This window comes from Notamacropus eugenii, chromosome 2 (assembly GCF_028372415.1).
Source record: "Notamacropus eugenii isolate mMacEug1 chromosome 2, mMacEug1.pri_v2, whole genome shotgun sequence".
Classification (NCBI taxonomy): Eukaryota; Metazoa; Chordata; class Mammalia; order Diprotodontia; family Macropodidae; genus Notamacropus; species Notamacropus eugenii.
Genome location: NC_092873.1, coordinates 479,643,046 through 479,657,880, shown reverse-complemented (window position 1 = coordinate 479,657,880; position 14,835 = coordinate 479,643,046). Strand labels below are relative to the sequence as shown.

At 38.5% G+C, this 14,835-nt stretch overlaps 1 protein-coding gene across 6 annotated transcripts in view; it reads right to left on the bottom strand.

The window, feature by feature from the left end:
- The window catches only part of ILDR2 (immunoglobulin like domain containing receptor 2), an 89,188-nt gene that overhangs the window by 23,775 nt on the left and 50,578 nt on the right, over nt 1-14,835 (bottom strand). For 4 of the 6 annotated variants that reach the window (XM_072648747.1, XM_072648746.1, XM_072648749.1 and 1 more), the window contains 3 exons: nt 7,484-7,540; nt 3,014-3,160; nt 1,834-2,010 (listed from right to left, as the gene is read on the bottom strand). In XM_072648747.1, coding sequence (XP_072504848.1) covers nt 1,834-2,010; nt 3,014-3,160; nt 7,484-7,540 — 381 coding nt within the window. The remainder of the gene's footprint in view (nt 1-1,833; nt 2,011-3,013; nt 3,161-7,483; nt 7,541-14,835) is intronic. The other 2 variants (XM_072648748.1, XM_072648751.1) reach the window with 2 other exon arrangements.

The window sequence follows — 14,835 nt, the reverse complement described above, 5'->3', positions numbered from 1 at the left end:
ATAAGTAGGTATAACCTACTTAAAACAAAAACTCTTGGGGGAAGAGGCACTAGTAATTTTTAAGAGTTTAAAAGGGTATTTTTCTCTAACCCCTTTATATTACAAATGTGAGAAACTGAAGGTCAGAGTGACTTGCTGAAGGTCATAGAACTAATTAATGGCAGTTAATTAGAGTTTTTCACCATACCACACTGTGGGCTCAAACTCAACTTAGACCAAACTAGCGCATGTTTCCCTCATTGTCTTCCAGAAGTTGCTTATGGGTGCAGATACGAAGGCTGAGGGATTCCACCTGGGGAGCCTATAATCTGTGAAGACTTGTAATTAATGCCAGCTCCATACCAATTTCACCCGTGAAATTCCTTAGCCTGGTATCCAAAGCCTCTATAATCTAGTTCTAACCTACCCTTGCTGACTCAATATTTCTCAATAGTCTCCCTTCATGCACACATGTTCCAACCAAATTGGACAACCACCTGTTCTCATTACACCTTCTTCCACCTCTGAATATCAGTGTACACTGCTCCCCACCCCCATGCTTGAAACAGACTCTTTCTCCATTCCCAATTTAAAAAAAAATCTCCACTTCCTTCAAGGCCCAGCTTAAATATTTCCTTGTCCATGAAGGTGTCCTGATCCCCTTTGCTGAATAAAGATTCCTCCCTTCCTAAATCTCTCATCCTCTGTTTGACCTTTCCTATGTACTTACCACATTCTGGCTTGCGTTATACTTATCCTGTTCCCTCTCTGTTGGATTGTTAGCTCCCCAAGGCAGGAGATGGTGCCATTTTTTGTTCATACAGCACCCTGTATATAGTATATGCACTTAATAAATCTTTGTTTCACTGCACTGAAGAATATCTCTGATTCACCTTATCCTTTGTAATTTGATTTGTCTTATGGTTCAGCCCTCTCTACCTCACACTTAGCTCAATGGAACACAAAAATATTCTGGACCCTGTTAATTCCAGTTTTTATTCCTTGCGATCCATCCTACATACTGCCTCCATACTAGTCTTCCTAACGTAACATTTTTTTTAAGTTATTTTATTTTTAATTTTTGGAATAAAATAATCACTTCCTTGACAGTGTAATGAAAAAAAAGATAATTGCACTTGAAACTGCAATCCTATCATGTCAATCCCCTACTCAATACTCTACAATGGCTCCTCTACGTGATTTTCAAAACCCTCCATAGTCTGGTGCCACCTACGCTGTCAACTTATTTACCAAGCCTCAGGAAGGCCTTCCCTACCAGTCCTTTCTCTGTGTTTTTCCCTGTTAGTGTCTCCTACCTGCAATGCAATCTTTCTTGTCCTTTGCTGTCTTAACCCTCTTCAACATTCAATTCTTACCTCTTCCATGAAGCCTTTCCAGCTAACTTTAATCCATGGTAAGCTCTCCTTTTTCTGAATTCCTTTTGCACAAAATAGTCCCATATAATTTAGCACTAGATTACATACTTTTTGAGGATGGGGCCTAAATATTATACTTAAAAAAATGATGTCTAGCACAATCCTGGATGATAGCAGACAACTTGTCAGTTAATTGACCAATTAGAGGTCTGAAAAGTAGCTTGAATTTTTTACTTTGAATTTTTTACTTTACTGTTGTAGAGGGGCCTGAAGGAAGATAAAAACAATGCTCTCTTGCCTTTGGAAATTTTGGTACCATGGATGGGCATTGGGTTGGAATTGTTTTCTAAAATAGTCTAGGCCTGACTCCACTCATGGAATTAATAGCTCCACTGAGCTGGCTATGCCAAGGAAGGAACAGAAATGAGATTCCAGATAAAAAATGGGGTAGGGTTGGGAAAATATATGCTGCTATTACCACTCTGGCTTCCTCCAATGGAGTCACTTGATGCCAGTGGAGGTGGGTGTGGCTTATCCATCAGCATGGCAGAAGAGGAGACCCCTCCAACAGGAACAGAGGGAATGTAGTAAGGACCAGGAACACTGGAGACAGAGGGAGGATAGCCAGCCTTTGCAGCTTTCCCTGCTTCATATACTGTGAAGAGACATAAAAAAAGTAAAAATTATATCCCTACGTAACTCCCCACAACCCTCACTTCAAACACACACACACACACACACACACACACACACACACACACACACACCCCTTAGAATTTTTAGCCAACAGAACCACCTAAGGAAATTCCTTGTTTAAAATTATTTTAATTTCCCACCCCTGAACTGACTCATCATGCTCATTTTCCCCACCCTCTTACATTCCTCCAGCTATGTGGAAAGACAGTTATATGAGGAATTATAGTGTTTAGTACCTGACAAAACTGGGTAATTAAATGGCACTAGGTACCATCCTAGCATCCCCTGGCACTTAAGAAAGCATTCTCCATAAAATAAAAACAAAACCTGGCAGCTCAGTCTAAACCATACTATAAGAATTCTGCCTTAGCCCTTAAAGAGAGACTGCAAGTAGGAATGCCCTTAATTGGATCTTATCCCACTACTAGGAGTGAAGAACAAATTACATTGATTTCTCCCAGGAGTTGCCTTAATTCAAAGCATGAAAGATTTCCTTTAATGGTTTCCAGGATTTGAGAAGTCTATAGGAATGAGTGCCATTTTTCTAATAGCCTCTGTGTTAGTGCAAGTGGGAGGAAAAAGGAGCGAGATGGTTTTTTATAGCCTTGAGGTCATTGATGAAAGGGTTGGAGGGCCTGCATGAGCTTTCCCTCTCCAACATTTCCATCTTCAACATTATAAACCTACCCTCTTACCTTCAAATCTGTCCTTTGTTGAAATCAATGGAGATTCCACATGAAGGAGAAATATTTATGGGTTAAAAAAGGCTGGGGAAGGGAGGATTGGGGTGAGATTGTTGGCAAGGCCAAGACAGGCAATGATGCAATGGTTCCTTACTGTTCTCCAATAAGGATGAAGTTCTGGAAGGATCGGCCCATTCGGTGAGAAGAAAGTTTTAGGTAAGGGGAAGAGAAACTGGGCACAATTCTTAATGTTAACTCAAAATATTCACTTTCACTCACATGCCCGAGGACAGCAACAGGAGTCTGGGCAACACGGGCACCTGACGTAGCAACAACAGCTGTGAGGACAACACTGGCACCAACAGATTCCAATCAGGAGGAAGAAGAGGAAGACTCCTAGGACCACAAGGCCCACAAACACCCACTCTGGAAACAGAAGAGAAAATCTATACTAAAGCAAATTCTACTTCAGGAATTTAGGAACATGGGTTCATGATCACACTGTGAAACAACAGCTAGGACCTGAGGAAGGGAATATCTCCTAACATGGGAGAGAGCCCCCAAACGCAAAGAAAACTCTAGAAATGAGGGATACTGAGCCCTCCCAGTGTAGAGACAAGGAAAAGGTGACTGAACATGTACCGGGAGCAATAGAATGGCCAACAAACACGAAATTATGTTGGTAATGCACGTGAATTTCACAGTTATCTTTTAGGGGAAATGCTTCTCAAATTGAAGGTGGTGTGAGAATGATTATCAACAACTATGGAAAAACACTTGGGCTGTCTTTCAGATTTCACAACCATGAGGTCTGGGGATTCGGTGATCTGTGTGTTTCCTCAGCTCACATCACAGTTTGATCTTTATCTATTACCGTCATGTATATTTTCAGAGTATGTTTGTGTACCATGTATTCCTGTTTGTAAATCTGCTTTCCCCCATTACTAACATGGTCCCACTAATCCCTTTTCAGACTAATCAAAAGGATATGAGCCTCCTGAAGGTAAGGGAAGATTTTGTCTTTGAAACCTCAGTGACTAGCACAGTGCCCCAGCACACAGCAAGTGCTTAATAAGTGCTTGTTGAATGAATTGAATGACTTTTCAACATTAACCAATCAATAATCATTTAATAAGTATCTACTGTGTGCCAGGCACAGTGCTAGAAGATGAAGAAAGATAAAGACTGTAAATATTTCCCAATTTCAAGGAGCATTGATGCTAATTAGGGTCACTAAAATTAAAGTCCTTCTCCTAGGCCTTCCTTTGTAACAAAATAGGGCTGAAGAAGTCTATAATCTAGTAATCTTTCAAACTATAACGTAACTATATGATCTAATCCTCTCATTCTCCAGAGAAGGATACTGAGGCTTGGAGGACGAGTTAAGTGACTTGATTGAGGACACAAAGCAAATTAAAGCAGAATTGGGATTTGAATCCACATTTCTTGATATCTTATCTTAAGAGTGTAGACTGGATGTTACCACCATGTGAGGCAAGCATATCACATCATGGCAGCCAATACAGCTGAGGGATGGAGTTGATTAAAACTGAGTGAAGGGACATCTGCTGTAAGTGTACTTATATCTGGAATATACTGAAGTTTACTCATCAGTGGAACATGAATTACCCCTCCAGGAAGAACTGGGACAAATGGGTGGACATTACAAAGAGGTTTGCCATAAGGGGGGAAACAACCCACTTCATAACCATGTAGGCTCTTTCAATGTAGAAGAGGCTACCTTTAGAGGCAAAAGTTTCTCTTTATTGAAAGTCTTGGCAGAAAGCCTGTATGACCATTTGTCAGGTATGTTGGAGAGGAAGTTATTTGTTTGTTTTTCCCTTGGATTGGACCAGATGGTCACCACGGTCTTTTCCCAGCTCTAAAATGATAATGATTCTGTGTTTCTGATTTTTTTAAGTGACAGAATGCATGATCAGAGTTTCCTGAGTCATTATAACATTGCACCACAGAACACTGATGTAAACAATGTAAATGAGGCTTTTTATGTCCACTGGTATCACATACACATGCCAAAAAATGTATCACTTAAGACGAACAGAAGCGTGGAACTATAGATATAAGAAAGTCAAGATGTTACCAAGTCTCTAAGGACTTATCACTCAAATGTTTTTGTTTGGTCCTTCAGTCTCAAAGTAACATCACTCAGAAAAGCAAGGACAGAAGGATGGGAACTTGCTCCAGATAAACCAAACAATACTATCAGTAGGAAGGAAGGTTTAGACCTACAGGGCAAGATAAGCAAAATATAGTGATGCCTTCTTGGGAATACTGGATGTAACATCTCTTTGGAACAATGTATGCAAAACTTTCATCTGTGATTTAAGAGTTCCTGGTCATTTGATGGGACTCTGTGTGAAGATCATCCTAAAAAGACATTCATTTGGCATTAATTAGGGGAAATTCTACATTTAGATTGTCCAAGTAATGGAAAAAGGGCTCTCAGAACTTATTACAATAAGGAATGAATAGTCAATGCATAGCAACTTTTAGATTTTTCTTTCTTTTTGTCTTGCTTCTCTGCACCAAGAAGGTTCTGGAAGCCTTGACAAACTTGGAAGCAACAATTAAGAATGGGTTGACTCCAAGAGCTACCTCTAAACAAGAAGCAAGTCAGGGCTGAGGGCTGGCTCATGCCTAGTCTTCCTGGTCATAGTCTGTCTCCTCTCTCTGCTGTCCTTCATCCTGCTGTATTACCCTACTGTATTTTTGGAGCGCAATGTTCTGATCACATTACTTCTCTACTTTTGAAATACTTCATTGGTTCCCTTTTGAATAAAGCAGAAATTCCTTATTCTGGCATTCAAAACCTTCTGTAATCTGGCTTTAACCTATTTTTCAAACCAATCTCACACTAGTCTTCTTTACACATTCCACCCAAATTGAACTCAACACTGTTCCCATTTTTATCTTTTCTTGTCCCACTTTCATACCTTTGTTTATTATGTCCCACTTGCCTGGAATAGATTCCATCTACTCTACCAATGACCCCACCAATTGTGGAAGTCTACACCTTCTTTCAAGGCTCAACTCGGAAGCTATCTTTTCTGTGAGACCTTCCAAATGCAAGATCTCTTCATCTTAAAATTTCTCAACTGAGATAATGTGTGTAAAGTGCAAATGTCAAAGCCCATAAAAATGTCAGCCATTGTTATTCCGTCTGTTCATGTAGATACCATATTTTCCCCAATTTGGTGGTAAGATCCCTTAGGGAATGACAGGATCTTTTTGTTTGCACTTTTGTGCTCAAGCATTAAGAATACTGCCTTATTCATAAGTAGGTACTCAATAAATGTTTGCTGGATTTATTTTTAATTTTTGAGGCTCCCAGCTCAAACTCAGTCAGAACCACTGACTAGGAAGTATTAGGCAGCTCTTGGACTATTTGAAGATATCTTTGAAATTTGGCCTATAGAAGACCTACAAGAATGGATACAAAGTGAAATGAGCAGAACCAGGAGACACTCTACAGTAACAGTAATATTATACAATGAACAGCTCTGAGTGACTTAGCTCTTCTCAGCAATACAATGATCCAAAACAAGTCTGAAGAACTTATGATGATAAATGCTATCCACCTCTAGAGAAAGAACTGATGAAGTCTCAATGCAGATTGAACCATACTTTTTTAAAACTCTTTATTATCTTGGGTTTTTTGGTTTGCATTTTCTTTTGCATCATGGGTAATATAGAAATACTTTGCATGACTTCGCAGTATAATCTATATTAAATTACTTGCCTTGTCAAGCAGGGGGAAGGGGAGAGAAGGAGGGAGAGAATTTGGAACCAAAATTTAAATGTTGGGTTTACACAAAATTGAGAAAAAATAAAATAAAAATTAAATACACAAAAAAGAAAGCTGGCCGTAAGCTCAGGCCTTTCCTGGTCATTTATCTAGGAGATGTGCATATTCTGTAATTTAGAGCTGCCTTCATCTGCTACATCCAGACTGTACAATGTCAATAATAATAGCTCACATCCGTGTAGGCTTTAAGGTTTGTAAAATGATTGGCAAATATTATCTCATTTAATCCTCACAACCGCCTGAGGGGGCTCCTATTACTATTTCCATTTTACAAATGAGGAAACTGAGGCAGATAGCAGCTAAATGACTTGCCCAGGGTCATGTAGCTAGTAAGCATCTGATTCAGGACTTAAATTTGGGTCTTCCTGACACTCTACCCATTGCACTATTCTATCCATAACAGATGTACGTGTTTAGAGGAAAAGGAAAAAAATGATGAATGTACTGAATGAAACTTAAAAAAATATGTGTGTAAAGTGGCACAGAGAGTTCAAAAAGCAGTAGTTGTGTAGTAGAGAAAATAAACAGCGTGGTGATGGGTTTCACTAAAAGTTGCACTGGAGTATAAGTTGTTGTTTGACAGGCTTCTATAAGAATATAAGTTAATAATGAATACACCACAATATTCACTAGTTTTAGCTGAAACACTGGGCTGAATCCACAGACTTTGTTTAAGGGTCTTCATTCCTAACACTGAAGACGTTCCCATCTCCACTGTTTTTCTATTTTACTGTCCAGGGCTATCAATGGAATAGGGTCTGAAGGCTAATAAGCTCTTCTCAACAGAAACAGTCCATCCTGAAAAAGGTCATAAGCATCAACACACAAATCGTACAAAAATGAAAGGTAAAATTAGTATACAATGCAGAAGCTGGACAGACTCATAGAATAACAAGTAAATAAGGAGTTAAATGACTGAATACCTGACATAATCTTCACAGCAAAGCTTGGCAAGACGGCAGCAAGCCACCCTGTCCTGCCTAGAAGAGGCAGAAGGAAAAGAAGGAAAGAGGTTACTCCAGGGGAAAATGCTGCCAACAGCCTGGCCCCTTCCAGTCATGCACTCCCCCAGGCCATGATACTGACCCACAAGCACTTTTATGAATCACTGGCCCTTGGTCTTCTTTGCCCTCATCTAAACTGGGTAATGATCTCCATCTGATTCCATATTAGGGGGCAAGGGTGGAGGTAGGGAGAGATGGGAATGGAGCTTTTCTCTCTAACCCATTTCTAGTAGTTTTAGTACTACTGCTTTAGTACAGTTAGGGACAACTGCCTGAACAGACACACCATCTTTACTCACACACACAACACAGATTGTCCCCACTGATACATACATTCTTCCCCATAAATCACAAAAATCTAACTCATTCACACTCAAACTTCCAATCCGTATTTTCATGCCTTTGCTCATTCATACAGACATGTACACACTCATAATTCTATGTCCACTAAAAGCAGATGCATTTACACATTCATTTTAATCTTGAGTTATCATATCACTAGATGATGCTATTTATGCCATAAAGACTGGATTCAGTGATTAAAATATTCAAATGCAGAGGGAGGTGAGAAGTAGATGAGTTGTAGACTTTTCCACCCTCCCTCTGCCTTCAGAAATATCTGCTACACACATGTATAGGAGACCACTTTTCCATATGGCACGCCCAAGTGAAACTCTATGAACACAAGAGCTTTTGGTACAGTATGGCATGATGGATGAAAAAATACAGTATGCTATGGCATCCTTAACCACCCCCCCTCCCCAGGTCTTTTGTGATACACTTATAGATAAGCAAAGCAAATACCATGGCAAAAAGATTTTGTCATTTCATATCTGGTCATGAAAACCAGAAGCTGCCTTAGGAATCTTTACTAGGTATGTCAAGCATGAGGTCATAATTTATTAACTATACTATCCTGTCATACATAGGTCAAAGATCACTATTACACAAAAATCCTACCCCAGACCCAAAAAGGTTCATCTCTGTACTTAAAGTGTCCCCACATTTTTGTACATAGGCTGTGGAATGTTGCTAATGTGCTCCACTCATTCAGAAAGCAAGTAGCAACAGAATGTTCAGACATAAATGTCTTTTTTTATAAAAGTTACCATAGTCGTGACTTTATGTATGAGTATACATTTTGGGATGAATGGATATCACTAGTTGATGATTAGTCAGCAACTAGGGAATCACTTAATTATAATAATAGTAATACACACTTGTAAAGGGCTTTAAGGTTTACAAAACATTTTCTTCACAACAACTCCACGAAGCTGGTAATGCAAATATTTATCGCTGTTTTACAGATCAGAGAACAAAGCCTCATAAAAATTCAGTGACTTACCCATATTCATCCAGCTATTAAGTTGCCAGAGTTGGGCCACATCCAGTAATCTTTTCACTATATCACCCCTGTCTACAAGCAACCTAAAGGTATCTCCTGTCATCATTAAAGGATCTTAGTACGTCAGCGTAGATGTTTACTGTTCGTGTGAAAGAAATAAGTTGTGCTTGTGTTTACTTTTTCGTGATCAAGTGATCAAGACAAAGTATTATTATTAATTATCATAGTTCACATTAATGCCCTCTTTGATGCATTGACACTCCAAGGAGAAGGGTCATATAAATAAGTCAGTATGTTTAGAAAAGAGAACACTAAACGTAATCTGCTAATTTTGTTAACTTGATAAGTATCAGCTGGTTTGTTAGATTGCCCAGTTAATTAACATTAGCTCTAGAATATAAAATGTAGAATCCTTTGGGACAGGGTCTCTCTTTTTACTTATACTGTATACCCAGCGCTTAGTGTACAGAACCTGGCACATAGTAGGCACTTAATAAATACTTGTTTCCTTCTTTCTTTCTTCTGATGTGGGAATACATGTGGGTTCCTTTTATATATATGTTGCATGTTTGTGTGCACGTGCGTATATATAATGGATAAGATGCATACTGGAAGCATCATGGTAAGGAAAGGAAGGAAACAAACATTTCTATATCACCTACTATGTGTCAGGCACTGTACTAAGCAAACATAACTTCATTTGATACTCACAACAATCCTGGGAGGTAGATGCTATTATGGTCCCCATTTTATAGTTGAGGAGACTAAGAAAAATGGAGGTTAAATGAGCGTCTGGGGCTAGATTTGAACTCAGCTCTTCCTGACTCCAGAAAGCCTAGTGTTCTATCTGCTATACCACCTTGCTGCTCTCCACATGGAAATAACTCTAGAGGGAGATTCAAGAATCCTGACTTTTATCTAGTCCAAGCTCTGACATCAACAAGGAGTACAAATCAAACAAATCAATGAACTTTTCTAAGTTTGTCCTCATCTGTAAAAGGAAGGTGGGGGAGGAGTCAAACAAAACAGTGAGTTTTTCAATTCTATGTATGTACATGGGTATAGACTTATCTCATGTACATAGGACAGCTCAGGACATAAATATTTTCCTACAGAATGAACCATGTTCATTGGTGATGCAATGACTTTTGCTGCTAAACACAGAATAATGCCAGACAGATGCTGTAGGCACCTGTGTTCAAGTTAAAATCTGAAAGCTAAAACATCAGGTAAATAATATAGCAGATTTATAAAAACATTTATATATATATATACATAATTATACATATACACACATGCAACACCTATATATGTATGTGTATTACATATGTATTAATTGTATGTGTCTAAATATAGACATATACACATGCAACTCCTATACATGTATACATATTATACATGTACATATTGTATGTATATATATACACACAGTGCAACACCTAAATATGTGTATGTACTATGCATGTAGTAATGGCATATGTATATCTACATATACAACTCCTATATATGTATAATATGGGTATATATTGTACGTGTATGTGTGTATATGCACACACATATACAGACAATTGTCAAATACTCCCCACTCTGTAGCTAGCTAGCTATCCCTAGTGGGGCAGTGGAGGAAGATGGGGGCAGGAAGAAGCTAGCCTGGGGTTTGTTAGGCCAGGTAAGTGATGGGGATAGGGAGCCTTCATCCCTCCTCCGGGCCACAGCCTATCAAAGATGCTTCAGAAGGACTCTCCCATCACGCCCCAAGGCAGTTTAGTGCCATCAGGCTCTGCAGGAAGGAGAAGCGGGGACTGGGTGGCTTCAGAATCCTGAACTGCACAGAACTGTGGGGAGGGCAGGCAGGTAATCACTGCCCTGATCCCACCCCACCCATCTACAGCAGGGACTGACTAGAGATAGAATAGAGAGGTAGACATAGAAAGATGAAATGTCTGTAGGGGTCTCTGTCTCTGTCTTGCTCTTTTATCTCTGTATCTAGACAGAGATACAGATACAAATGTATACCAGGATCCCGGGTATGTGTGTGCGCGTGTACATTAGCAGCATATTTGTATCATGCGGTCTTACATCATAATTTCTTGAAAGAATGAGGAAAAAATATAAATACAACATGTATGCTCTATACTGCATGCATATACATAATATGCAATGCATATATATCCTTTATATATATATATATGTATATATATAATGTATATCACTGATGGAGTACTCATAGCTAATATTTACATAGCACCTACTGTGTGCCTGGCTTAGACTGTGCTAAGCACGTTACAAATATTCCTTCATGTGATCCTCACAACCATCCTGGGAAGTAAGTGCTACGATTATCCCCATTTTACAGATGAGGAAGCAGAAGCAAACAGAGGTTAAGTGTGAGGCTGAATTTTAACTCAGGTCTTCCTGACTGCAGGCCTGGCTATCTATCCACTGCACCACCTACCTGCCTAGTACATGATAATAATCCCCTAGTATTAACTTAACATTTCAAGATCTGTAAATCACTTTACAAATATTATCTCATTTTATCCTCATAACAACACTGGGAGGTAGGCGTTATTATTGTCATCCCCATTTTATAGATGAGAAAACTGAGGTAGTCATTAAGTGACTTGCCAAGGGTCACATAACAGTATAGTATATTATATGCAGCAAATTATGTTGTACTATAATTGTGTAATAATAATAATATGAATCTGAGACTAGACTTGATAAGTTATCCTGAGTCCAGGTGCAGAGCTCTACCCACGGGGCCACCCAGCTACGCTGTGTGTACACATACCTAAGCATATATGTATATGTGCAGTAAACATGCATAAATGTATATATGTGCGTATGCACATACCATATATAGCAGTACATAGTATAGCTGCATATATCGATTTGTTATACAGAGGCACAATTAACGTTGCTGTATGATTATATCATTAATAAGTTTATGTTATATATGTCACATATAGACATATATGTATCTAGGTGGGTCAGTAGAGAGATCTTGACTCTAAATACAGTGCTTTTAATACTGCTCTCTCTCACCAGAAGTACACTATATATACACATATATATATACACACACACATTATTAGTTACATAGTCACAGTAGAAACATACATTGTATGTATAACAAGCATGGAGAATATGTCATATACATGTCATTCCTGAAAAGAATGAGTAATATGTATTACATATATTTTATTAATTATTTATTACATGTTGCCCATATAATTCCTTTTAAAATGAGTAATATGCTATACATGTTTTATATATAGCATATTAAAATATATTATATTATGTAATTGTAACATTTTACAATACAGTATATTACATACAGCATATAAGATACTATAATTGTAACATTGTAACATTATAGAATATGGCACGTTGCCATATACTCTATTATGTAATTATAACATTATATAATATTCTAGTATATGCCCTATTTTATAACATACTATAACATTATATAATGTAGTGTAGTATAATACTGAATATCTAATATTTTATTCATTCTTCTAAGAAATTATTATATAAAATAATTCATGACAAAAAATGCCACCATCATACGCATGTACACCTACAAAGGGTTCACAGCCTTAGAGCTCATGTGCTCCTTAAAGGTCATTAAGACCAACTCTCCCGCTTTATAAAAGGGGTAATGGAAACCCAGGGAAGTTAAGTGATTTGCCCAAGGTCATGCAAGTATTAAGGGGCAGAATTATTATTAGACTGGAATCCAAGTCTTTTGACACTAAACCCAGTTCTCTTCCTACAACACCCGGTTCTCTTCTCTCGTACCGGAAGCACACATGTTCGTACATTCTTAGTTGCACAGTCACTATAGAAACATATTTTGCATATAGAACAAGCACAAATTTATATATTCTCTACAATTCCATGTTTAGCTTTCTATCTTAGTTTCTTCCTGCTAATTTACATGCCGGCTTGGAGTTTTCCAAAGTTTCCCCAAATCTGACTGCTTTTACACATACATGAGGATCAGAATATTCAGGAACTTTCTCTAATTCATCATCTACTTCTCTACTCTACTTGTCTACAAGATTACACTCACTAACGTCAGCAAAGACTTTGCAAATCTCAAATCTCCTTTCCCATTCTTATCTTTCTCATTCCCATTTTTGACACTATGTACCACTATATTTCATACATATTGACATACAGAGGAAGACACACATTATTTGCAATCTATACCCAACCTGATTGCCTACATATAAGTACCATGGATTTGCAAAGCAAAAAATATATTTTGTTGTTTAGTTGTTCCAATTGTGTTCAACTCTCCATGACCCCATTTGGGGTTTTCTTGGCAGAGACACTGGAGTGGTTTGACATGTCCTTCTCCAGCTCATTTTACAGATGAGGAAACTGAGGCAAATGGGGTTAAGTGATTTGCCCGGAGTTACATAGCTAGGAAGTCTCTGAGACCTCATTTGAACTCAAGTGCTCCTGATTCCAGTCCTGGGATTCTATGCAGTGTCCCACCTAGCTGCCAAATATGATAGAGTAATAGCAACGTATAACCAAAACAATGCATATGCATTGGCTGTAATGTGTATACCACTAATTACTTTTTACCATGGAGTACCACGCACATCTTAGGAGATGGGTACCATGATGGTTATCTTCTAAATCTATCCCAGGTGTCACTAACACTGAGTTCTTATTAGCAAATCAACTGATCACCCAACAAGCATTTACTTAGCTCCTGTTTGTCAGGAACCATGCTAGGCTATGGGACGTAAAGGAAAGCCATGAAACAGCATCTGCCTTCAAAGAACTTGATATTCCACTGGCGCAGCCAACTGAGTTCTACTTTCCAACAGATGTGCAAATGGTCACTGTGATATTAACAGGTTTACGGTACCAGGCCCAAACAGGATGCTCCTCATTTCTCTACATAATAGAAGCCAACAAAAGCATAAGTTATTCACACTCAAGGAAAAATCCTTCCTATTGATAATTTACAATGACTTGTACCCCAAATATATAATGACCTCTTTCCCTTTCTTGCATATAATATGCGACATTTAGAATCTATTTACATATGCCATATTTTTACTGAGTTGTCTGCATAAGCAAATTACCCTCTATATTTGTGTTGCTTTAGATTGTGAGGTCTTGCAGAGGAATGGCCAGACCTAAATGTTTTTCATGTGGTTGTTCAGTTGTTTCAGTCACGTTCAACTCTTCATAAGCCCATCTGAGGTTTTCTTGGCAAAGATAACAAAATAATTTGTCATTTCTTTCTCCAGCTCATTTTACAGATGAGGAAACTGAGACAAACAGAATTAATGACTTGCTCAGGGTCACACAGCTAGTAAGTGTCTGAGGCTGGATTTTAATTCAGATCTTCCTGACTGCCGGCCTGATTCTCTATGCACTGTACCAAGTTTTTTTTTATACTTAACTATAACTGCTCTCTCCAAAGTTATCAATGATTGCCTATTTATCAAACTTCTAAAGCCTCACTCTTCCTGAGGTAGTATCTGACATTATTCATCACACCTTCCCTTTGATACACCTTCCTCACTGGGTTTTCAATCAATCAACAAGTAATCCTCAAGCACCTATGATGTTCCAGGTGCTGGGCCAAGTCCTGGAAATCAAAAGGCTCTACTCTCTCTTAGTTCTAACTACTCTTTTCCACTTTCTTTTGCTGCATCCACAGCATGCCTATTCAACACAGGAGTCTCCCAAGGCTCTGTATACAGGCTTCCTCTCCTAGCAACCTCTCAGGAGGTAACTCATCAGCTCCCATGGGTTCAGGTATTATCTCTATATAGATAACTCCTAGATCTATACATCCAATTCAAGCTCCAGTCTTGCATCACCAACAGGCTCTTAGATATTTCATACCGGATGTCCTAGCTGCACCTCAAGCTCAGTATGAACATAA